The sequence below is a fragment of the Meleagris gallopavo genome, chromosome 13 (assembly GCF_905368555.1).
Source record: "Meleagris gallopavo chromosome 13, MGAL_WU_HG_1.1, whole genome shotgun sequence".
NCBI lineage: Eukaryota > Metazoa > Chordata > Aves > Galliformes > Phasianidae > Meleagris > Meleagris gallopavo.
Genome location: NC_139416.1, coordinates 9423754 through 9449611, shown reverse-complemented (window position 1 = coordinate 9449611; position 25858 = coordinate 9423754). Strand labels below are relative to the sequence as shown.

Below are 25858 nucleotides of genomic sequence, written 5' to 3'. Positions count from 1 at the left end.
TGCCCGGCAGAGCTCCCCCTGGGGATGGGGCCCGGGGGCTGCAGCAGGGGCGTGAGAGAGCGGTGCCGGATTTGTCTCCGCCGCGGTTCGCCCAAAGGAAACGCGGTATGGCTTTTAAACGGGGCGGGGAGGCGGCAGCGGCCGTGCCCGGGAAGCTCCTCCGGAGCGCTGCGTGCCGGTGCTCGCTGCTCCCCGCGGCGGGACGGCGGCATCCCCCGGTCACAGTGCGGGCTGCTCCCGGCGCGCACCGCTAAGCGCTGTGAGCCCTGCGCAGTGCCACGGGACAAAGCCACCGCGGAGGTTTACACCGAGCAGCAGTAGAACAAAATGAGCCGGAACCTAAAGGTGATAAACATAAAAATAACGAAAGATGGAAGAATTTCGTTCGGGTGAAGACTTCCTGCTATGTACCAATTCCACCTTGCCCTTCCCTTGTTCTCCAAGCGCCTCATTAACAACTCCTCGCTCCACAAAGAACTGCTCCCTCGAAAGCACAACCGCGGGGCTCGGCCGTGCGCCTGCACCTTGCCGGCAGCACCATCCCTGCCCTGCTCCAATGAGGGCCCTGCCGCCAGGCACCGCGTCACCTGCCAGGTGAAGCCCTGCAGGAGGGTCACTGCACTCACAGTGACATTTCCCTAGGTGCTTTATAAAAAAGGCATACAGACACAGAATGTAAGGATGACACAAGAGACAGCAGACGTGTCTGTGGGGATACTGTCTACAGCAGAGACTCTCCGATCAATATTAAATACCGATCGGTATGGACAACATCACAGACCAATCAATAACATCCATTACTGTACTCCGTTTCTCACTACAAGAATGCAGTTTCTAAGTGAAACTCATCCTTTGGGGCTGCCCATTCAACATTAAGGCCTACCTGAACTGGCGGTGCCTGAAGGAGCCTCTGGCAGTGCAGGAGCCATAGGGTCACAGCAGCACCGATGCAGGTACGTGGCTGCCTCTGGCCCAGCAGGCACCCATAGGCCATGGCAGCAGGTGTGTCAGAAGCACAGCAGGCTGAGGAGGAACACAAAAAGCAATAGGCATTGTGAGAGGGAACGGGACACTGGGACATAGCTGTGCGCTTAGTGAACATCTCAGGTATTTGTTGCTGTGCATGCCTCACCTAGGTAACAGCTGCACAAACCTAAACATCTGGTGTTGTGATTAGAAGAGAAGAGAAAAGCGTATTTAATTTGCTAGGGTGCCATACAGTTTAAAATTATTAATTAGAACTCTGGTTTTTCCAGGTTTTCCATTTGCCCCTAAGCTCATGAGTGTGATTTTAAACACATATCTCAGTTAGTTAAACAAATACCTTCAAACATGTCTACAATAAAACCGCTCCACAGAGCTTCTCTCATGGCACTGTTATCGTGCTTAAAATTAATCCACTCAGCAGAAAGTTTTGGCCAGGGAAAGAAAGAAAAAGACTAAATTAAAAAATGGAAAAGGAAACACCAGATAAGGAAGAGAAAGAAGGCGGCGGCGGATGGGAAATCGCTGGGCCAGACAGAAACTACTTCAGGGCATTGGTGGTGACAGCTCCGTCCTGGAGTCTGGGAAGCGCATCGCGTTGGCTGCAGAGAGCACATTAAAGTCAAAGCACAGACTCAGGTTCCCTTTTGCTGATTCTTATTTGATAGTGAAGAACTCTGGCAGAGTGGTGAAAGAGAGGGCTGAGGGCTTAATGCCTGAAAGCACCGGAGTTCACCAAAGGACGTCTCTCGGCACACTGAGAGATTGCTTTAGACCTTTTTATTTCAGCAATATAAAGTGTGGCTGCAGCAATATCTCGGGGGTTTGGCTGATCCTTATCCTCGCTGAGCTACAGACTTGTGCTTTATCTCAGCAGCTCTTTGATGGAATTATTGTAATTGTAATTCACATTTGTCTATCACTCTGGATCTTAATGGATGCCTAATGGATGACTGGCCCGAGGATCAATAGTACCACGTCTTGTCTACTTGGGATGAGAGAACTGAATGTTAAAACAAATACGCCTACTATGCTAAAGATGCAGAAATAATAAGCGGATCAATGCAAACCAGGTTTGTCAGGAGGTGAGAAGGCCCCACACGCAGCATGGGAGGACCTGTGGCCCTTCTGCCCGCTCACCCAGCCCTACCAGCACGTGGCTGTGCACTTCTTAAGGAGCATAATAAATCACACAACATTTTCCACAACTAAATTCTTTCTAATCTAGCCAGACAATTCTTAAACCTTTAATGGGCTGATGATTGTAAAATCACTTCTGTCTGGGTTTCTGAGCAGTAATCTTGAAATTATGGGTTTGAAACAGCAATAATGGAATGTGTCATAAAAGAGTTCTTCCTTAGTAAGTCTATTATTGTAATAAAATAACATATCTAGTCACCTCTACATTCTACATTAACCCTTTTTATGATAATTATGAGTAAAGTGTATCTCTCATTTCCCTTCAATAAGATCCTCACCTATCACTGAAACAGCAGGCTACATAGGACTGAGAGCAAAGTCACACGGACCTTCTTTTTTATCCATGCCAGAAACTTGTTAAGATAAAATAAACCCGCTCAGTTTAAGAATTATTCTTGCCATTTGTGTAAGACTAACTTCAAATTCTGAGTCCTAATTTTGAGTTTGTTTTCACAGGAATGTATGTACAAGTACATATGAAATGCCATATTCCCGTGCTCCTGTATTTACTGTCATCACAGAACTCACAATCACACCACAACACCCACACAAACATCTTGAAAATGTGATCACTAGAACTTATTCAGGATAATTTATAGATTGCATTTTAAAATTACTCTTAAGTAGTTGCACAAAGCTAACCACAGCAAGCTGAAAGCCTTCATACTCAGTGTCATATCACGTGGTATGGAGGAGGCTGCAAGGAACTTTCATTACTAGAAGTCACACATTATGTGTGCTGAAGCTATAGGCATGTTCATTCATTTTAATGCTTTTAACAGAATTGGATCATAAAAAAAAATCATGTTGTTAACACCACCAAAACAAAGTTCTGATAACATTTTAGGAGGTACAATCAAGGGATATTTTTAAATATGTAGTAAAGATGAAGACATCCTAAAATGATATAACAGTGTTGACTAAAGATTATGGATTTCATTGATATTAGTACTAAAAACGTCAAAAGAACTTGAGATCTTATCCTGTTCACGTGAGTAATCTGTTCCAGACTGACTGCATGCACTTTTACTTCATATTTCATGTCACTTCCATCTGCATCTGATTTTTGTAGTTCATAAACATTTATGCTTCTTTTATAAACAACCCTTGACTTGTATTAGTTTGGTTGAGATTTCTTTAAACTATGATCCCAGTATTACCTGTTCCACAAGTTTGTTGTTTTTATCTCTTCTCCACCATAACTCAGTTTCAAAGGAGAGGCAGCAAGTACAGAAAGCCTGAAATCCTGTATGTTTTCATCATCTCTGTTCTCTTTTGAAATCCGGCATTAAAGAAAAGTCAGCTAGAAAATATTAAGTTCAGTGACATACATAATTTGTTTCAATCTCACATAGTTTACTGCTGGCTTTACTTTTTAAAAGAGTTCATATTGCACCACCACACAGTGCTTTCTGGCTGGATTTAGTAAGGTTTACATTTAGTGACAACACTCTCCCTGAAAGGGAAGAAAATTCTCAAGGGTACTTTTGCACTGACCTTAACACTACTCCTGTCTTGATCTATTACAGATCATTACTAAACTTCAGAGGGAGCTGTTTTCCTTAGTCTTCCTTAGGAACTTGTTATGCATGTATTCTATGAAGAACTGAAGAAAGCCATTGTAATTCACATCTGTTTTATTAAATGTGACAGGAATATATATAAGCAACTTGGTATGACAGGAAAGTGAATCCAGGTATTTGATGGAAAAATACTATAATAAGGTCTCCAATGTGCAGGTTTTTCCAAAGAAAATGCAAAGTTGTGATATTCCTCTGTGACACTATGATGTTCAATAAAAGCTTGTATTTATAATCTGGTTTGCTTGATACAAGTAGCAATTACACTAGGGTAATTGCTTGAAAAATAGAATAATTTTCTCTTGAAAGGGCCATCCTTTGTAACTATTATCAAGGCAGTATTAATTGCATCTTCATTTTTTTATACTTATAACTTAAGTCTCTTAACAAAACTGAAAGGCCCACATAACCTGCTCCATTAAGTACATAAGTTAGGACTCCTGATTATTGAACAGTGTTATTGAGATCAGAGTTTTGAATCACAGAGAATAATTACAGAAGAGGATCAGAATTGTCTTCATTTCTAATCTTTGTGGAAATAACTTAAGGAAGCTTATCAGAGTTTTTTATCAAAATTGTTAAACTGCACTTTACAAATAAGTTCCACTGCACAGCATGTCTGAACATTCTGAACAATAGAGAAAGCCAGGCCAAAAGCAGCACTGTTTCATTTCTCTCTTCTTTCTGCCTTTAAATATTTTCATCATGATTCAGTTTCAAATGTATAATCTCATGGCAGTGCTTCATGCCAGCAATTATGTCCATTGTTTCACAAGGTAGTAGGCTGTCACCTGCCAACCAGCTGTGGTGGTGCCTGCAGCACACTGCAGCCCCAGCTCCTGGATCCTTCAGCCGTTTCCCAGTCCCACTGCACAGCCGTTAAGCAGCTTAGCAGCACCAGTTCCTCCAAATTTATTTCACTCATGACTCCACAGAAAGAGGCTGTTTCAACACCACACCTCCTACCCCCCTTGGTGACTTCCCATTTAATAACTATATATGGATTGATTCAGGCTGCAGTGATGCTAGTTCTTACCATGTACTGGAAAGAACTACGCACCAATGGTAAATCCACTGAACAACTAAGATGCTAAATTGATTCCTTTCTTCTGGCTGTTCCTTCATCTATTGATGAACCGAGTTCGGACAATTTAATTCAGTTTATAATAAATCCTTTTATGCTGAAGTTGTGATAGGGCTTACTCTGTGGTAGCTAGAATCATTAAAGGATTTACTATTCTTGACGTACAAAATCTTTAGTGAATGAGGGCTGAAATAACTCAGAAGCAAGTTTCTTCTGCTTATAAATGACAAAAGAGCAATGCCAAGATACAGCTGAATCACATTTCAGATGTACAAATGTTTTCAGATTTCTCTTCACAATTCAGGGAAATCAGTAAAACCTTGTCATGGTTTACGATTTCTGTTATCAGTTGTCTACATAAAACCCTGCCAAACCTAAAGTTATATTTATTTTACCTACTTCCTACAGAAGAAAATGTCACAGTCTCCCAAACTATCAATACATTCTTAGCCAAACATGCACTGGCTGCATAAGTTACTATAAACTTATTTTAGAATTTAAGTGGGAGATCAAACAGCTTGGAATCGGAAACCTGAAAACTCTAAGTCACAGGATGAACACAGTGAATGTGCATTATTAACCACCTTCTAGCAAAAGTACAAATACTTTCTTGGCTTTGTATGCATGTTGTTATCAGAGTAGATGAAAATAGCCATATGAGGTTACTCAGCAGTGCTGGCAGTCGCCAGTTTCATTTAAATAATGATTTAAAAAAAAGAATGGACATTTAAAAAAGGTGTTGCATGCATCAGGCATATGTAAAATACAGCATATGTGGAAAAGCAAAACAAAATTAGAACTGAAGAGGCACCTTTAAATGAGTTCAGCCCCTGACTTCTGTATTGGGTGAAGGAGGGCTGAAAACAACACAACTCAGGTGATGAGGCTGCAGAGCAACTCGCCCATAGCGTTCCCACTGCCAGCCTGGCAAGTGCCCTCTGGTGTAACACTACCCATTGGTTGGAAACACTGGTAATATTTAGAGCTGTCTTCCATCCCTTCCTGTGACTGGGAAACTTGCGCAAAGATCCAGGCCTGGTACCCATCAGACAGAGCACAAGGCTCAGCAGGCCGACAGGTGAGGAGAGGTGCAGCAAGGACTAAGAGCTGGTGCTCTACCACGCCACCTGTGAATGCCAGGGGACATCACTGAAATGCACTCTGAGCACTGCAGCAAATTCACTGTCAGCTGAACTGAACAATGCTCCATGCTACCCTCTATGCTTTCTACAGGCTGCCATTTTACTTGTATTCAACTACCAGCTCAGCAGGAAAAGCGCAACAAGCTAAGGACAACCACATTCTTCACACCTTACTGATAACTAAATAATATTGTCTGCTGTTTTGTTTTGTTTTTGTTTTTCAAAAAGTACTTTGTATTTCTGATGCCTAAAAATTAACTACTGTGGCTGTTCTTTTTCATGGAAGCTTGACCCAAATACTTCTTTAGATGCTAAACTTCATCTTAGGGAACATACTTGTGTTCTAGCTTTTCCAGGAATTGTACCTAACACCGATTCATTGCTCCTTTTTCTTTATTTGTCTACTGCAGTTATATTTTCTACATTGCTAGTGGCATGTTTCCGTGTGTAATGTTTTGCTAGACCCACGCTGCACAAAGCACATTTCTTATTCACTGTAACACCCCACATAGTTTAAAGAGTCTTAAAGATTTTATACTACAAGCATGTCCTTGGAAGTATCTAAAGTCATTTATTACTAACAGTTCTTTCACATGTGTTTATAACTTCTTAATACATATTCATAGCACAGTGATTTTTGGGTTCACAAAAGAGCAAATTACAGCTTATTTCCCAAATGATTGCAAAGCTCTTCTTAACACGCATAGATGGGTAACACAGCAAAATTTGGAGCTGTGCATCAGTGAGGCAGTTCCACAGAAAGAACGAAAAAGGATGTTAAGGAACGCATGAACTCACCTAGAAAGTTCTCTCAATTTGTCACAGGGATCATACAGCCAGATTCGTAGTACATATAATATATTAACAGGGATATGAGGATGTCACTATACTGGCTCATCAGGACAAGTCTGTCAGCTAATTTTGCTAAAAGTAAAAGCAATTTAAAGCTTAAGGGGACAGAAATGCCAGCACGCACTTAGGTGTGAATGTGAGATCATTCTGCAGACTGTGTGCCAGTACTTACAGTTAAGAAGATGCAGGACATGTTGATTCCACAGCTACAAGTCATGAGGTATGCTCCCGTGATAGAAAACTCTGGAATATTTGCTGTGTTGCTGTGAATAAATGAATGCTCCTCTCTGGCACCTCAGTGATGTAACCATTAACTGCAGGAACAAGAAGTAGTATAGTATAAACACTCAGTGTCCCAAACAAAAACTGAAAGCATGTGGTCAGGGATAGGGGGTTGGTAGACACAGACAGGAAATCATATCTGCCCTGAACGTGTGACAATTTTATCTCTATTCCTTGTTGCCTAGGCTAGTTTTCAGTGTTAGGCTGCGTACAAAACCTCAAACACATTAAAGCTGTCTGAAGTGTGCTAGTGAATTCATTGTGTAATGAATAACATAAAAATGAATAACACGACGACAAATGAACATGCTAATTCAGACCACAGTACTGAAAGGGCTGAGAAAACAAAGAACAGAGAATAGGAATAAGCCATGGAGCAAAACTAAGTGTCAGATTTCCAGAAGAATCAAAGCTGCTTCATCCTTCAATGAAGCATAAAAACATGGGAAGTCGGATTTTCTTAAATAAAAAGACCCAAATAATCCAATGTAGCTTTTAACTGTGACTTATTACGCACAGCACAGCTATAGCTGCCAGTTGTACATTCTAACCAAGGCATGTGAATAAAGAAGAGCTTGTGGTAAATGAGCTGAAGAATGTGAAGGAAAAAATAATTGCAACAATTGTATAATAACCACATTGTAAGAAAGCAGCTGAATGAACCAGATAGCAGTTCTGTAAATTCATATGCACAGAGTCTAAAAATGTGCTCAGAGAGAATTAAAACCAAAAAAGGTATCTGGCAATTTAGAGATTGAAACTATTTTATGAGAACACGGGTATTTGTTTTCACAAAACTTTCATGAGATATTTGATAAATCTTTCATATGATTTGAGATCTGGACTACACAACTGTATGCATTGTTACAGTACAGCATAATAGGGAAATATGATGCCAGAAGAGTAAAATATTTGTCAAAAACTGAGAAATAAAGTTAAGAAAAATAAAAGAAAATTCTGGTCCTTGTAAGTCCCTTTTTCTGAAGGTAGTCATCCAAGATCCTCTTTCATACACATCAACTCCACACGCAGGATCAATGGTACTCCCCTGAGCTGACATTTGTTTATTTATCCTCGAGGGCAACAGTAGCATGGCTGTGTGCACTGCTGCCCAGAGATGTCATCCCTTCCCAGGATAGTTACGTGGCTGTCAAATCATTCTGGTTATTCCCTTAATTGAGTGGGAGACGAAGGTGCCAGATAGATAAGCCAACTAAATTATTGAAAAATAAGGAAATAAAATTGGAAAATGTACAATAGATCAACTTACAAAAACACTCACCAGTATCTAGAGTAGCAGCTGCAACAAGCAACAAGGAAAGAAAAGTTTATAGAGAGGTCTCTCTATATTTATATTTTACATGTTTATGAATTCACTACAATAAAAAGCAGTCAAGCAGGTAGACAGAACCTGCAGAGTCAGAAATTCTAAATCAAAAGTAAGTAACACAAATATCCTTTGATCTTTGTACAGATGTTCAGAGTAATGCAATATACATACCACAGAAACTGCCAAGAGATCCAGCATTACATGCATTTCCAGCTATCAGTGCTCAAATATTCCTCATTATAGCACTTCTTCCCATGGCAACACACTCTTTGTTGTGCCAGCGTCTGGGGAGGCACTGTGAAGATTAAACCAGTTTTAAAAAGTACTTCAATAAAAGAATTAGTATTTATTGATACTTGCATTTATATTTGTGCTTTTCAGAATCATTTATAGACAGGTTGTGTTGATTTTTCAGTTAGTAACTCAACCAACCAGTTGCTTTGGAAGCTCACTGTAATTAGCTTTTAGGAATCTATCATTTTTCACAGACCGTCTTGGAACAAATGAACAAAAATATTTGTATGCATTCATGCCTATGCTGTTGTGTACTAAAAACATAGCAGCTCACATACAAATAGCAGGCAAGTCAGGAAAACAAACCTATGCACTTATAGTATCATTCTGTTACAGTAACTTGTCAATTGTCTAAAGTGAAATTAATTACAATAATTGTTTATTTATCTTACTTAAGCAATGCTCTTTAACTATAAAAAGTACTGTTTATGCCCATAAAATGGTGCTATACTAAAGAAATAGTAATCCAAAGAGCCAGTACTTAATAACATTATTTCATTACACAATACAGCACCGATCCATTTACGCAGCCGGAGGTGTAGCAATTGTGAATTCAATTCTTCTCGTTTCCCTTACTGCAAAGAACTCTGGTGCTCTGTGATTAGCACATTTGTCCTCAACCCTACATTCACTGAACGTAATGGCAAAGCAGTGCCCATTGACTGTAACAACATGGACATATGAATCACAGAGCTTTCCCATTTCTCCAAAGTGAGGCCCACTGGCAAATATTTAACTGCCAAGGGATTTTAAATATTTTATCTTATGTCTATAGACTTACTGAAAGTACAGTAATCCCAGTTGAAAACAATTACAATTACTCACTGCAGTGCCCACATTTAGCTCAGTACAATACTAGATGGGTCTGTGGGCAATTTACTCAATGCATTCCAGTACAGAAGGGCTCTCTATAGGTATTCTGTAATGCCCAGAGTTCAGGGGACAAAAAGGTAATGCAAATAACATTAGTGAAACACAAATCTTGATGTGCAAGCATTCAGATTCTCAATATAACCGTAGTGTAATTTAATTTCAGAAATACCTGTATTTACTGAATAAAGTATGCTCTTTTCTTCAAAGCACTGTCACTCCAGCAGCCATTAGTGAATGATCTTCCTCAAGTTCTTTACAGGGAGAACAGAGACAGAGCAAAGGCTTGGATAGATTTCAGATTGCACAGTACCAGCCGAGAGCTCTGCAGGCAATTTAGCTCTGATCAGTGTCAGGCAGGCCTAAAGCCACTGGTGCCAAGACAGCCCCAAATCTATTTTTAAACTCTCCTGAGGGCCCCATGTTCAAAGTTGCTGAAATACAGAAACCAGCAGCAACTGTGTAATCAATTTATGTGAAATCATTTGGAAGTGATTGAATCAGAGATTCAACAAGCTGGTATTAAAAGAAATGACTGAATCCTCCTCTTATTTTTATTATTGAACTGAATTTGGACCACTGCATCAGGTTATAATGGTATGGGTCTTACTTGCACTGTTTAACTCATGGTAGCTCTTGGCTCTGCTCATTCCACATTTGCCTTTGCAGTTACTAATTCATTCATTCTCCCACAATCTTCCCAGTTACATTCCCACAGAGCGCAGTCAGACAGACTGCCAGAAGGAACAGCACTTGGCCTTGTGGAAAGAACATGGAATGTGCACACGAAGGTCACTTTCCTCTCACCATCCTAGAACAGAGGCAGATTTTGGCCATGGCCAAAAGGAATTAGCTACAAATACCTGGGATATGTTTCCTCAGCCTAAAGAAAAGGATGTCATGTGATAATGGCAGCTGTACAGACTGCAGAATCCCAACCTTCATCATAGATACATTTGCAGTTATTGTGGTTAAGGACACACAGTTCCTACACTTTAAAAGACATTCTATTAAGAAAAAAAAAGCAATAATTTTAGAATGCAAATAATATAGATAGCACTGTAAAAATTGGATTTTGGCTGCTTAAAAGTTATGGAAATAATGGGTTATGAGTATGCTGCTCAATTAAGATAAAGCACAGCTATTATATAAAGACAAACCAAATAACCACGAGAAGCACTCAGTGAAAGAGCATAGCCCATTTCAAAGGGGAAAACATATTTATTTTGGTGATTAATTCTGTTCTGCATGAAAATGCAAATTAAAATGTTAATTAAGGGGAAAATGCACAACAAAAAGAAGGTGTAGTACTGAAAAAAACAGCCTCTTAGGGCTGGCCAAACAGAACTGACTTCAATGTGGTTTGGAAATTGTTTTGTTACTGACAGCAAACGTTCTAACAGGAAGGCAGGATATGTAGTCATATAATTTGTCAAAAATCAGAACGAAAAATTAATTGATTAGTTCATATAAGACCTTTTTTTCACAAAAACCTACATTAACTGAAATCAATAATTAGAGAAACTATAATTAATTGTTCCTGGGCTATGATGTTCTAGTAAGTTTATTCAGGAAGAAGCATCAAATGAAATTACAGGTACAAGAGGCTGTATTTGCTATTACCATACCTTCTACCATTAAATTTTGCTACCATAGGAGGAAAAGCAGCATTTTTGTGTAGATAGCATGTATAATAAAAAAACATTTGTTTAAAAAGTCATCCAGAAACAATACCAAATCAACAGTTATGTCATAACAAATGTTATTCAGATGAGAATTCTCAAATACTTGTGTTAAAATATTATCAAGAGATTTTCAGAAAAACTCAGTGCTCAATAGTTTCCACTGACAATAATGAGAGCTCAGCACATGCTTTGGCAGGAATCACATGAAGGTTAATTGTGTTCAGTCATGTGTAAGTAAAGAAAAAGCACAAATACTACAGCAGATAAGGGCAGACCTTGTTTTGATGCCAGTGCACTGTTAATAACACAAGAAATACTCTACTCACATAGCTTGGGTTGACTCATCTTTTCCTCCCTTTATTATGAGTCAGATTCTTTGTTATCATCTACTGAATGAAAACCCGCTGCAGCACAGTCAGTGTGAGTGGTGCCATTGATGTCAGTGAGATCAATTCTTGATTACCTCACTAACATTAATAATAACCTTATAAGTTCTAAGGATCTTAGGCTAGCTACAATTGCTTGAAGGAAAGAAAAGACTTGTTGCAATAAGGAATAAAAGACATTTCCCTGGATTGCAGCCTGTTGGCTCCATTTTGCAGGAGTTGGGCACACAACTCCTTTATTTTCTAGCTAATCCGTCTCTTTCCTTGAAGAGCCTTGGTTTTCACTCCCAACTGAAGTACAAACAGGCTTTCAAAAATGTAAATATTTTTTTCTATTCAGCTATAAATAATTACAATCTGGGTTACTGGAGAATGGAACAACAGCACAGGTCCTAAATGACAAGAATCTAAATTGCACTACTGCCCTCTGTTGTGTTTTCTGTCATTTAAGTGATGCTCTATGGGATATCCATTCCTAAGGTTCCAGACCAATTTCACCTCTACAAAGGTCTGAGCTGTGAATATCAATGGCAGAATGAATACAGGACAGGAGGTGATGTGCTCGTGTTGGGGGCAAGGCTCTTCCTTCTCAATATGACACTTAATGCCGCTGCTTACGTTGTAAGAGCTGACAATGAAAAATCTTACAACATTCCTACGAGCAACGCAAATCATTTCAGCAAATCAGTTATAAATGAAGAAAAATTCATCCCAACAAAGTAATAACCGGAGAATGTCTTGTCTTTCTACTACACAGACTGCAGTATCCCAAACAGTTCCCCCCCGACTCCAAAGTTCAAAGCTGATGATTTACACTCTGGCAGATCCTTTCATGACACATGCATCACATCACATTATATAGGCATGACACTGTCACGGTGCATGCCTGTCAAAGCACAACACTTTGCAAAGCAGCATGTCAGGGAATAGGAAAGGGCAGTCTTGCAAACTGGGGTTAACAGGCGATGTGGTTTCACTCAACGTTTTCATCAAATTTTTTCACTCAAATCTTTGTGAATAATGTGCAGGCAGCAGTGTCAGCCCTTGCAGACAAACTGCAAAAATATGTTCCCCTAAGCTTACAGTCACCGCTACATAAACAGCCACTAAACATTTGACTGCCTTTAATATTTCCCTTCTTGAGGCAACTGTCCCTATGATATAGATGTCTCCAATATGCACATCTGCCTGCAGGAGTCACTTCGCTTCTTCCTACCCACAGACATGGAGAAATGAAAAATTAAATTTGATCACGTCTGTATGTGAGAACTCAAGACCCCTGGCTGGAAATCACTGGAGGCTGGCAGAGCATTCTGGCAAAATATCACTGCACGTTTGCCCTGTGCTTATGTTCTGCCCTATACATGCACTGCTGGCCACAGCTACAGAAAAACCATGGGGCTAGATGTACCTTTGGTCTCCAATTTGCATAAGTTATAGTTATATTCTGAGTGATACTCAGCATACTCAACTTCATTTTGTCAGTAGCCCAGAATCAGTGTGACTATGACAGACTGCACAGCAAATACTGCTCCAAGGAGGGCTCCTGCAGATAGCTGTTAAGCCAGGCACTGATCCGGGATGTTAGGCCCATACTTCGCTTTTGGGGCAGCAGAAGCTCCATCCCAGCAACAACTTTGCGCTCCAAATGTGCCAGTGACTACATTCACTCCCATCAGCTTCCGCGTGGGCCAAAACCTGCCTGAGGGTACAGCTGCTGGGCTGGGATGTGCTGTACTAACAGGTTTAGAGCCTCCTGAGCTCAGATGCGAGGACAGATTGCCTTTGTTGTACGTTTGGAATGACTGCACTGAACCTAATTCACCTGCCCAATAGGGAGGGTTGGCCTTTGACTTTCAGGATGTCTCGGAAAGTTCTGTCACCGCCTGCCTCTGCAGCGGCCTGAGGGAGAACACGGGGCTTCCACACAGCCTGCCCTCAGAAAAGGCAAAAATAAAACTGAAAAAGGGAATGAGGAGAGGTGGGGAGGCCTGGGCACAGGGGTGGCACATGCCTCATATTGGACACCTGGCCAGCGCTCACACAGCACGAGAATAAAACTGAACAGTGAGCGAGTGGATAAAGATTTAGAGACAGGAAGCAAAGACATCTGAGAGAGGAATTCTCTTGGCTCTGTAAGAACGAAAAAAAATCCTCGCTGCAGTTCCTTAAGAATCTGGGTGACCAACCAGCAGACTCACAGGTGGGCTGCCCGAAGTGCCACAGGCAGCTGCTGTGACGCGGCAGAGAAACCGGGCAGCGGGAGCAATGCTCGGCTGCATAAACGCATACCGCGTGCACGCACGCACTTCATTTCACACACACCAGCCGTTTTGCTCCTCACTGCCGCCCGTCGCACCACGCACAGCCGCGGCAGCCCGCTCCCCCTCAGCTCCACCCGCCCTTCCCGCGCTCCGAGCGGCGGTAAAACGGCGGCCGCGCGCAAAAGGTGGATTTCTTCCGCGCAGGCACCGCTGGGATTCGAACCCAGGATCTCCTGTTTACTAGACAGGCGCTTTAACCAACTAAGCCACGGCGCCGGGCGATAGCACTTTTTGCTTCGCGGGCCCAATACATCGGCCCAGCAGCGGCCCGGCTTCTGACCGCCAGTCTGCTGCCTCGGGGAACAATCTGCTACCGAAACGTAACCTCTGCTCCAGAGTTAAACTGCATTCCTGGTTCAGCTATCCTCCCTCTTTTAAGTACCTCTTAGAAAGAAATGTTGAAACGGCTGAAAATACTGTTTTTAGGAACAAGGCTTCCAGACATTTTGAAACACTGAATATTTTATTAATTGATCTTTGCACATACACTAAATAGATACAACCCCTAGGTTGCTCCCAAGAATACTGTGCTCCTTGCTGGATGGACCCTTATTAGACAGAACTAGTTTGTACTGAAATGTGTCAGACATGAACTACAGCTTCTTCTCATGGCTGGAAGTTATTGCACAGCAGTTTTGTAGGAGTATGGCAAGAGGGAGAACCATGAACTTGCTCATCATTTTACTCACAAAAATCCTTCTGATTTCCTCTGAAAGCAAAGATTCTGTATATGCCATAGTAGAGAAGAATTGTTTATCTAAGAAATTGAAGGAAACTTGACAATAATTTATATTTCACACATATTCATTAATAAACTGAGCTTGGAACTATTGTATTCATTAAAAAATGTTTAAAATTTACCAACAGGCAAGTAAATAAGTTTGTTCTCTAGTACCATACTATATAGACTTCAAGTGCTGGGCAGTTTCAGTCTTTAGGTGACAAGGCACAGCTGGTCAGGGCATTAGCGAAGCGTAGAATCACAGAACTGAGTTGGAAGGGACCCTTAGAGGCCATCTGGTCCAACTCCCCTGCAGTGAACAGGGACACCTGCATCTCCATCGGGTGCTCAGAGCCTGGCTGTCTCCAGGGATGGGGCATTCACCACCACTCTGGGCAAACTGTTCTTGTGCTTCACCACCCTTATCATAATCTTTCTTCCTTTTATCCAGTCTAAATCTCTCCTCTCTTAGTTTGAAACCATTTGCCCTTGTTCTGTCACAACAGACCCTGCTCAGTGGCGTATTTAACACTCTTGATACAGAATATTGTGGCAGCACAAGATTAAACATTCAGCTTTATATGTGCAGTACATGAAGGTGTACAGACATTCCATTTATACTTACATATATTAACATCCAAAGACTGCCAGATGAATTTAAAGATCAGGAGGGATGGAAGGTGGCGATGGCAAAATATTTCTTGCTGGAGAAGACAGACGACAGAATACACACTTGGATATCACTTCAAAGCCACCATGCTGCAGGCTTAAGAAAGGTCTTTCACATTCTTCACACTGGTATAAAAACAATAAAAATGGTAGTTAAACCACACACACGAAGTTTACTCCATTTCTATTAGACTCTATACAGCATTAATTTCAAATTCAATAGAAAATATTTACAGAAAAGTTAATGGCATATTTTACTGTTTGATGCACCTTTGCACATGAAGTGGTTTCCTTATCACAACCAATTTTAAAAGAGAATTGTTACTACTACATTCTACTCCCTCAAAAAAGATGTGCAGATCTTCACAAAGAATGAACAATTTAATTAGTGCTTTCAGCTAGCAAAACTCAAGCTTTCCTTTAAAATTCAGGTTTTGTTTCTGAATAAAGTATGAGGTGTGGTTAGAAAATAAAATGATACAACCTGAGCAATTTTTGAGCCTTTTTCTTTTCTGCTTTCTATCACTGAAGGTATGCAATCCATCCTTTCAATATTCCACAGTCTCAAAGTAGAATCCTGAGAAACAAGAGCAATCATTTTGATGTGTCTGTGTATCACCAAAACACTGATTTACATAATTTCCAAGAAGGTGAGCTCTCATTTCTTCAGATAAGTCTCTCAACAGGAGAGTGCTAGACCCTCTCGCCTTTAAGAATCACCTCTCTCACGTTTAAGCATCATATCTTTGGAAACAACCTGTAGCAATCTTAAAACTGCACGGACGTTTTAAGATAACAAAAAATAAACATAGTCATCAAATGCTTTTTAAGATTTTCTATAATTACTTGATGTAGATGCTGATTAGAACACAAAAGTTTTGTGAGCAACTGTATTATTGTTAAATGTCGTTAAACAAAACCTGACACAAAGGGATGAAATTTCACATCCTTTTTTAATTTAGCTCTTGAAATCGCATCAGGAAAGTTGTGATCACCTTTGAGGCTGAAAGAATCCACTTCTTGTCTTCACTAATTGCAACATCTGTCACCCAGTCCCAATGACCCTACAGTAAAGCAAAATCTAACTTTAAGCCAAGAAAAAAAAAAGCACATAATTAATTTTCTAATAATAAAAATTACTGTCTATACTATGCACTCATTTTGAAATGCAAAAGGAAAATTGTTATCTAGACTCCTCATGGTCAGCCAGGACAAGACATTGCTAGAAAGCTCATGTTTTCTCACGTATACCTGAAAGCAGTTGGTGTTACAAGCCCCAGAGGCAGCCAGCCCACCAGCAGCAGCAGCCAGGGGCAGTGCATCTCTCAGTTACCATGAAGGTAAGCTCCACTGAAAGACTTTTTTTCCACTTTTTAAACAGTTTATTAAAGAAGTGTAAAAAGAAAGAGATGATTCCTAGTACTCATTACTTTAATAAATAAATAAATAAATAAACAAATAAATAAAAAGAGGCTGCTTAGCATGCAGTAACAGAGGAGAGAGCTCTGGGAACAGACAGCAGCTTCCCCCCATTTAAAGGCAGGGAACCCAATGCTGAAAACAGGCCAGATCTAGCAGCTGTATCAGATACCCTCCTTCTGACAACAGCAGCACTGCTGATCTCCTGTGAACAGCACTGAGCTGGCATAAGAACAGAGGCAGGTTGAAGTCTAAAATGACGTGCTTACTCCAGTGATGTAGGTTGTATAAACATAAATGGAATTAAATGGAATCAACAGATAAAATCCCTAAGGTTTAGGCAGATATGGTGCCACTTTTATGATTAACACCACATTCAATAAATCAATTATAGAAGACAAATGATTGTGTATTTTCTAAGCACAGAGAAAAAGCTAAATATGCATATATAAAACTTAAGTAGTTTTTTTACAGCAGAATCTTTAAAATGTTTTTAAATTTAGTTATGAGCACCAAGGAACAGGAATTCTCTCTTTGTGTTTAATGGGAAACTGAGTTACTTACAGCGATTGCTGTGAACTGAGATATCTGCAGTAATTGCATTTTGCAAAGCACCAGTGGTGTGGAGAACATGTGCTGCTGTTGTTCAAAAGGTTTAACCTGTACAGTTCCAACTCAGGAGGGTCTGTAAGCCTGCATGTAAGGTAACCAGCATGAGGCACAAGCTTATAAGCTCCCTCAGATAAAGATACTGTCTTGAACGCAAACAACAGAGGAAAGTTATTTTTAAGCTCAAAAGGCTTTGAAGGAAAGCTGTATTTTCTGACGCATTCCAGGTGGGCTTTTTCATGAATGTTTTAGCTAAGCCTTCAGTACTGCATGCAGTAATTCAGAAAGAAAAAAAAAAGTCCACTGAAATCAGATTTGCAGAGGACAGGAAAAGAAGCAAGGTTGCAAATCTGTATTCTGACATAATTGCCTGACTTCTGTGAAATTAACATTTGCAAAATGCACACACAGAGTTATGAACAGTTTTAATTCATGCCATAAAATCATATCCCATAGTTAGCTGGAGTCTCATGTTTATAACTGACCTGATAGAGGTAGTATCTTTGTAACTAATTGTGTAAGAATATATTGTTCTAACCAATTACATCACACAAATTCAATATGTTTTCCTGCCTGTATCTGGAAAGGACGGGCAAGGATATTGGGTAACAACAAATACAATGCTTTTAAAGGAGCACACACTTTACAGCTTCTATCAAACTGGTGACCAAATAAAACCGCAGTACCTTTAAGCTTAACTTCTTATATCCTGCATCTGTTTCCCATATGGTTATAGCGTTGTCATATCCACCAGACACTACAAGTGATGCTGAAATATGAAATCAGAATATTTACTGTATATTTGCTTTGACACACGGACTAATAAGAGACTCCTTCTAGCACTGTGTCAGACTTGGTTAATAACATGTAAGTAATGAGCTATTAGTCATGCTTTGACAAGATGCTAGAAGTTCCTTTTGGCTATTTGTTGCTAACGTTCTTGGTTTTATAAATAGTAAGCATAAGTTTGCATAATAGTAATGTAACAGTAAACAGTAATAGTAAATATAGTAATAGTAGTGAAGAAGTGAAGCTGCAAAAGGGAACAGCTAATTAGACCAATATGTAGAGAAACTCATATCAGCCCATTCCAGTGAAGAGAACTTGTTCCAGTACAATGCCAGTTTGCAATAATACAAATTTCATGCCTGTAGAGGGGCTGCTGATCATCAATTTCAGTTTACATGGAGATCATTTTCTTGTAATTAAATATGCTATCTTGGAAATGACAAATTACTTACATGATTGGAGTGGTCACTTGTGGCTCACATGTTATGTGACATACACAGATACTGAGTTACACCGTGTGCTGGTATCAAGATAACTCACCATCTTGGCTAAAGCAACAGGAACTAACAGAACCCTCATGTCCCTGGTTCAAGGTAACAGGTCCATGACTCCGAAATTCTCCTGTCTTTACATCCCATATTTTTAAGCTCCTGTCCCAGGATGCTGTGCACAAGTAACGACCATCAGATGTAAAGCAACAATCTGAGATAGCATTGCTGTGTCCCCTGAAACATGAAAACACCCCAACAGTGAGGTTTTGTAAGTATTATCAAACTCTCAGCCTCTTGTGGCACTGAGTACTCTCTCCATCCAGTAAGCATCATAAACACATTCTGAATGTTAACTGTATGGATAGTCCTGTAAAGCTCCTGGAGCTACTCACAGTCCTGTAGCCCGCGCAGGTTTGGGCCCCTTACAGGGTGAGCCATTGGCTGGAATGAACTCAAGCAGTGAATGAGTAATGACATTGCGTTGCAGCTACAGAACAACCACACTTCTTTAAAAGCAAGTTACCAAAAAAGTCCAAAAAATGCGAATTTCCATTCTAATACTCAAAGGAAAGAGATGAATCAATTTATATTAAAGTCTATAAAAGGAATCTGGAAGCGCTGGAGCAGGTTGAGAACTTTGGGGCTTCATGCAGTCTGCACCAAGGGAGGGATCACAAGCCTCTCTTACAGGAAACAAGGCTGTTGTCACTGTGATTTAAAAGAAATATTATTACAATGCTCCAGATTGAATTTCCCATCCAAACTAATTCCTAATTCCTCATCAGACTATTTATTACTGTTTAAAGGCACTCTCTATTTACTGTTGTTATAATTCAAAGCTAAATTTGTTGAGTTTATTAAAAGCTATTGCTATTTTAACAGCTCGCTTGATATCTATCGTATAATTTATTCTTAAAAATGATAACAATACCCAACATTAACCTAATTTTTAAATGTAATGCTTATTTCAGCAAGAGATGTAAGGGTTTAGCACAGGGAGCTGTAGGAGCTCACTAGGAGCACAGCTGCTGATACTGGGCATGACATTCTCCAAAAGTAATGCCTTTTATGGTGTCAGCCCACAACATCAGTGGTAGATATTGGTGGTATGGCAGTAGAGATTGAATCTTCCCACTAATATTGTTGCTGTGTGACAGATGGCAGCAGAGGGACAGTCTCACAAAATGGTGCCTTACATGGAAATGCACATGAAGCAGAGGCATGTCATCGAATTCCTCCATGTGGAAAAAATGGCACCCATTGGCATTCATTGGCACTTGCTGAACATTGGTGGAGACCAAACAGTGGGTGTGAGCACAGTGATGCAGTGGATGGTGCATCCCAGCAGTGGTAACAGTGACAGTGGGTCACCTCCACTGGTGCAGCTCTTGTTCATTGCTGGTGAAAATGCACATCTGATGATGGTGCCTATGCTGCAAAATAGCGTTTTGTAGCTGAAAAATGATAAATTTATTTTAAAATATATAAATACATAAAAATTTTAAATAATGGGTGTTCTTGTGCTCTTTTGTTACAGTTTCCATGGAATTAAAAAGGAGGCATTACTTTTGCAGCAAGAAATCATGTGGAAAACCTGTACCTGAACTCAGAGTGACCACAATTGGTTCACTGTGAAAATATAAGTACATACTGAGCTGGGGTCCAGAGCATCTGTCCTGGATCCAATCCTGTCTCATTCTGCCATTAACAACATAGATAATGAGATAATGAGAGATGAAAAGAAGACAAAGAGGGAAGCCAAAAACAGTCTACAATTATACAGGAAAAATTATTAAAATTCAAAGTGACTATTGTGTTACTTCTCCTTCACTATATAATGTTTTTAAAGACTTCTTTTTTCTTCATAATATTTTATCTTCTCACATGTCAATGATTATAAATCCTTCCTAATTAGTAGGAATTACACCAATAAGTTTATACTTCAGCACTATATTGCGTATGCTTCTTCCAGTGCATATAAAAAAACCTAGGAGCTCTAAAAACTGGCACAAAAACACTGCCAAAATGCAACTTTTCAATTATTTATAGCAGGAAGCTTGAGTGGAAATTTTTATTCATGCATTCCACATATGTCATTTGCTTACATATAACTTAATTCAGTTCAACAATTACAGTTTATTTTCTCCTGTACAAATCCTACCATAACTCTCACTGATAATTGTCAAGGATGCAAACAATACCACGCATAATTAACTATAGTATTATTTCTTACTCTTTAATTGTAATTGAGGTGGATCGAGCTACCATATCCCACAGCTTTATAGTCTTATCGTATGATACTGAAGTCACTCTCTGGTTATCAGGATCAAAACAGCATCTTGTGATTGTACTCCTGTGATGACCTATAGAAAACACACCAAGAGGAACTATTGTAAAGCTGATTCCCAGCTTTGAATCATTAGCTCTCCATCTCAGTGCACAGGTCTGAAAGGCAGAACTACCCAGTAGCTACGCACCAGTCTATCTGCAAAACACAGACATTTAGCAAGGAAGAGCATCTGAACTGAGTTCATAATTATTATTATTATTAAGAAATAAAAGAAATCAAAAACTGAATAAACAAAATTTAAAAGTCATAAATCTTACCTTGGACACATGCCACCTCTGTTGCACTTACTGCATCAAAAACAGATATGGCATTGCCTTTATCCGAGGCAGATACCACATATTTGCCATCATAGGAAATATTACATGAAGTTACAATGCCTTCATGTTCTACTGTCCACTAAAAAGAAAAGAAAGGGTTTCGGAAACACCTTGAAGGTTAGAGATAAGAGCCTTTAACAGCATTTGCTTTAATCTCTAAGTGGGCTAAGAAGAGAGGAGTTTGGTATTACTTTATTTTGGCGAAAGGTGATAGAAGTACTTACATCCAATTCTATTTTTAAAATAGCAGTAAGTTTAAAATTAGACAGGGATACTCCGTTCAAATCCTAAAATGTTAATTCGATCAGTCTAACATATCTTCTGAAACAGATTATTACTATTACAGCCATTTTTATCTGAAATAACTGAGACATCTTCATCAAGGGACTTACTGTGATCAAACAATTAATCAGATCAAAACCTAGGCTAAAAATCAAGCCTGCCTACCCTGACTGTAGTGCATTGTGCAAACAAAGAATGCTTTTGTTTTTTTTCTTATTTGTCAATAACTAAAGAATGCATCTGAATTTTACAGTTACATCTTTTTGAAGATGCACTCAAAAGGATACATACAAGCACTTTTCCTGTTTCCATATCCCAAGTCTTGACAGTGTTATCATAGGATGATGTTACCACCCTAAAAATGACCATGAAAACAGCACTCAATGTTCTCACTCAAGAGAAGATATTTGAAAATAAATGCTAACTTTTAATTCTGACAATGATTTGAAATCCTCACACTCATTAATTTAAAAAAGATTTGTAAACACTGCAGCAAAAATTGCCTTTTGCAGTTTAAAATACGTAATTATTTATATTTCAGTATAAACTAACAATAAAAATGTCATGTATGCAATTTTCAGACACTGCTCTGCACAAACACAAACCCACATTACACAACAAAGCTAACTGATGACAAGTGGCAGGTTTCCATGAATGAGGAGGTCACCAAGTTTGCCCTCACGTTGTTTTATTAGAATATTTCCAAATATCTAAAAAATAGCATTTATATGGAATGTCACAGTATAGGTCAAATGTTTTTAGTCTCATTGTGGCTTTTTCAGTTTTTTGATCAAGTTCAAAAAATGTCACTTTCACAAATTTTGCCCAGGAAACTTCATGCAAGCTAAAATTAAATTCTCAAACCTTCTATTCTTTTCATTATGCATACGATTCCTTCACTTGCATGATCTCTGCTCCTAAATGGAAGCACTTAGCACAAGAGGTAACAAGAAGATAATGAACTGGTGGCATTTTTGGTTGGAAGGCAGCAGGCAGAATGGCACATATACAATCCCATGATCAAAAGATTAGACAACTCTTTAATTTGATAAAAATTGATTTGAACTACAAATTAATGATAAAATATAGCAGAAATAATACCCCTGGTGGCAACGTATGACCTACTCAACCAAATGTTAATGCATGATGCAGTTGTTTTAATTATTATACCCAGAGATTGACACTAGATAAAATGCATTTCTTCTTAAATTGACGTAACAGGCTTAGTGGAAAGAGTATAGATTATTAATAAACAATACAGAACTTTTATGACCATATAAATCTCACAGATGAACCCCTGTGGCTTGGTTTCAATGTTGTTCTTCTATGCAATACTTGTTTACACGCTCCTTTCAGAATATAAACCATAGATTTCCAGCCACAAATAGCTCACAAGCAGTAATTCCTTTGCCCTGCAAAGGTCATGACTTGGACTGTTCCTTCAGTGGCCACCAAATGAAAACCAAAAGATTTAAGCTCTGCTGCACAAAGTGTAGGTGAAATCAACTGGAGATGAAGGAGTCTGGCAGTGAACAGGCTGCCAGACGAAGACAAAGGAATAATGAACAGAAAATGAAGCAAAAGAAGTTTCACTTTGATGAACTAGAAAACCGTAGGAACAACTGAAGAAGTAACTGATCTGTTCCAAATTTGTCTAATGTTTTCCACGTGCAATCACATTTAACCTTGAAAATCACATTGTCTCTTTTTTTAAATTAATTGTGATAGAAAATAGTCACCTTCTATCATCAGGACTCAAGTTGCATTCAGAAACTGGGGCTGTGTGTTCTTCAAAAATTTGAACAGGAAATCCTTTGGCAACATCCTTGAATAAATCCAGAGGAGTTTGATTGGGAAGAGCTATTTTTGTGAAAAAATACACAGCACCACAAAACCAAAGCAAAACAAAGCTTGTGAAATAAGGTTAGCCTTATGCGTGTGCCTTACATGTTTTATCTAATCTAAAAATACAAATGAAAACTTATTTCTGTGTATTCCAAAAGTCAATTATGACTGTGGTGTTCAAATCACTGACAGCCATTCTCCATTCTCATCAGTACTATCCACCCAAGTGTTGCCTCGTGTTTCACAAGCCTGCCTCCACACCAGCCTGGTCCAGGCACTGGTGCCAGGACTTTTTGTTGTTTGTACAAAACCAACCAGAGGTCCATTGTTGGGCTCCTGTGTACTGCAATGATACAGATGAAGACTGAGACTACAAAGAGGCCAAGATCCATCACACTGACCAACATTTCACTCCTTGCTCATTTGTACTCTGCCACCTTCTTCTGTGAGGAGGCAACTTCAGATTCTTTACAAAATTATTTCACCTATCAGTAGTCAAATCATATTAAGCAATTACCATAACAGATGTTTTTTTAAATTTGCTGTTGTGTTCACAACATACCCAGAGCTTCACTGTTCTGTCATAAGAGCATGAAAGTATTTTTGAGTCTTCACAGCAAAAATGGCAGGAACTCACAGTATCGCTGTGCCCTCTTAGAATTTTAAATTGAATCTGTAAGCAAACAGAGCAAAGTTTAGGAAATCTTCTCCTGGGGCAGGAGAACCCTTGGGGCAGCCACTCCCACGCAGTGGAACACCATGCAGCAGCAGAGCTCTGTGTGGAGAGGTCACATCCTGCTCTGGCACTAGGCTGCAGCTGCTCAAGATGGTCACCACCTGGTGGAGAAAGGAAGGCTGGTGGATTTGATTCTTATTTTCTGGAGAGAAAGGGCTGGGTTGTTTCCTTTTGCTTATTTTTCCCAGTTTCTCTCAAGCAAAGTAATATTTATTTTTAAATCTCAAAAGTCTCTCTCAAGTCTTTCAAAAACCTTTCTGTGTTTCGGTAATTCTGGCCCATGGAGAAGCAGTGCCAAAGGCCCAAGGGCTGTGCTGTTTAGCCATGACCACCACGAGCTGTCTGAGACACTCTGAGAAAGCCTTTCCTCAGTCACTGAGTGCCCACCACAAGTCTGTGTGAATTAAGCCACCAAAAAGCCCACCTGCCCCAAGCATTGGTGCTGAGCTTTCAGAAGCCCTACACCAGCACTATGCCAGTGCTTCCTTCCTCCCAGCAGCCCCGCTTCCTCTTCCCAGCCCACCTCTGCCATTTGCTCCTGGTCCCCCCAGCGCCCCTCAGCCAGGGACATCTCAGGCTGGAGCTCAGGCAGTGGCTCTATGGCCAAGGGATCCTCACGGCTGCCCCCCGCCGCCATGCTGCCCTCGCCGCCTCAGCCTCAGCCTGCGCAGTGGCGGGAACACAGCCCTGAGGCCTGGCTGCCCAGTGTGGGTTCACTCTGTCACAGCTGTGCTGGTGCAACGCAGGGTCTGTTTTATATCTTGCTTGCAGCAGAGGCAACCTCAAGGCCTCAGATGTTTTTTCTCCCAGCCCCTAGTGTTCTTTTTGGCTTTATTTTAAAAACCATGCATTCTGCAATTCAGCACACGACTATTAACCACCTTGCTCTAATCAAGAGCTGTCATAAAGTTGCAGATACCGAAAGACACATCTGGAGTCAGATACGAAAGAACTACTACCTACAATAGAGGATTTCAGTGATGTTTTTGTTCATAAGTTTAGACAAGGTTGTTCTGGAGTCCTTGTGCACCTGGGAGCTAAGGGGCTGCAGGTCTACTTAACAGCTTGCTGGTTCATAGCTTACATTAATACTGCAAGCTGACAAGTACTTATTTCATGCAATACATTTAGAAAAAGTAGTGTTTTCATTGTAAATACATTTAATTGCTGAATAATGCAGTTTATACTTATAGTACTAATGTATTAAGGCTAATACAGCCTTAATTTCTGTGAAATTGACAGCTTATTGGTTTAGGTCTGCTATGGCAAATGCTATACGTACTTGGGAGATGTTCCAACTCCAGTTACAGCCAGATGCTGGGAAAATGTGACCTGAATTTCTGTGTTAGAAAGGTTAGAAGCAATAAAAAATACACACACCGAATACATATTTTGCATTACTTCAGTTTTTAAGTCCCTAACTTAATTCTGACAAACATTTGCCATTCAGAGTGAAGGAAAGAGAGAATGGTTGGAAAAAACCTTCAAAAGACCTGATCTCTTCAGGGCTAACCAAAATTTAAGGCATACTATTGAGGGCACTGTCTGTGAAACACTGGCAGACATAGGAAACCAGCCACCTCACTAGGCGCTGACTGTGTTTGACCACCCTTGTGG

At 39.9% G+C, this 25858-nt stretch overlaps 1 protein-coding gene and 1 non-coding gene across 2 annotated transcripts; both read right to left on the bottom strand.

The window, feature by feature from the left end:
* Positions 1–14155: 14155 nt before the first annotated feature.
* TRNAT-AGU (transfer RNA threonine (anticodon AGU)) lies at positions 14156–14229 on the bottom strand. The gene has a single exon. It is a non-coding gene; the product is annotated as a tRNA-Thr (tRNA).
* Positions 14230–14457: 228 nt separating this feature from the next.
* WDR88 (WD repeat domain 88) lies at positions 14458–25837 on the bottom strand. The gene is made up of 11 exons (XM_010717750.3): positions 24765–25837; positions 24068–24178; positions 23400–23485; positions 21952–22015; positions 21319–21457; positions 20945–21074; positions 18761–18945; positions 18118–18200; positions 16399–16467; positions 15888–15980; positions 14458–15529 (listed from the first exon to the last, which is right to left on the bottom strand). Exons 1-11 carry the CDS (start codon positions 24876–24878, stop codon positions 15392–15394), a joined length of 1212 nt encoding a protein of 403 aa, XP_010716052.1. The 5' UTR covers positions 24879–25837; the 3' UTR covers positions 14458–15391.
* Between the last annotated feature and the right edge of the window lie 21 nt (positions 25838–25858).

What these genes read in the sequence shown, in the direction of transcription:
- WDR88 (XM_010717750.3), bottom strand. Translation starts at nt 24,878, where the DNA reads ATGGCGGCGGGGGGCAGCCGTGAGGATCCCTTGGCCATAGAGCCACTG. An exon ending in ACAGAACAGTGAAGCTCTGG is followed by an intron (nt 23,486 to 24,067) that starts GTATGTTGTGAA and finishes GATTTATTCAAG; the next exon opens with GATGTTGCCAAAGGATTTCC. An exon ending in TTGAGTCCTGATGATAGAAG is followed by an intron (nt 22,016 to 23,399) that starts GTGACTATTTTC and finishes GGTCATTTTTAG; the next exon opens with GGTGGTAACATCATCCTATG.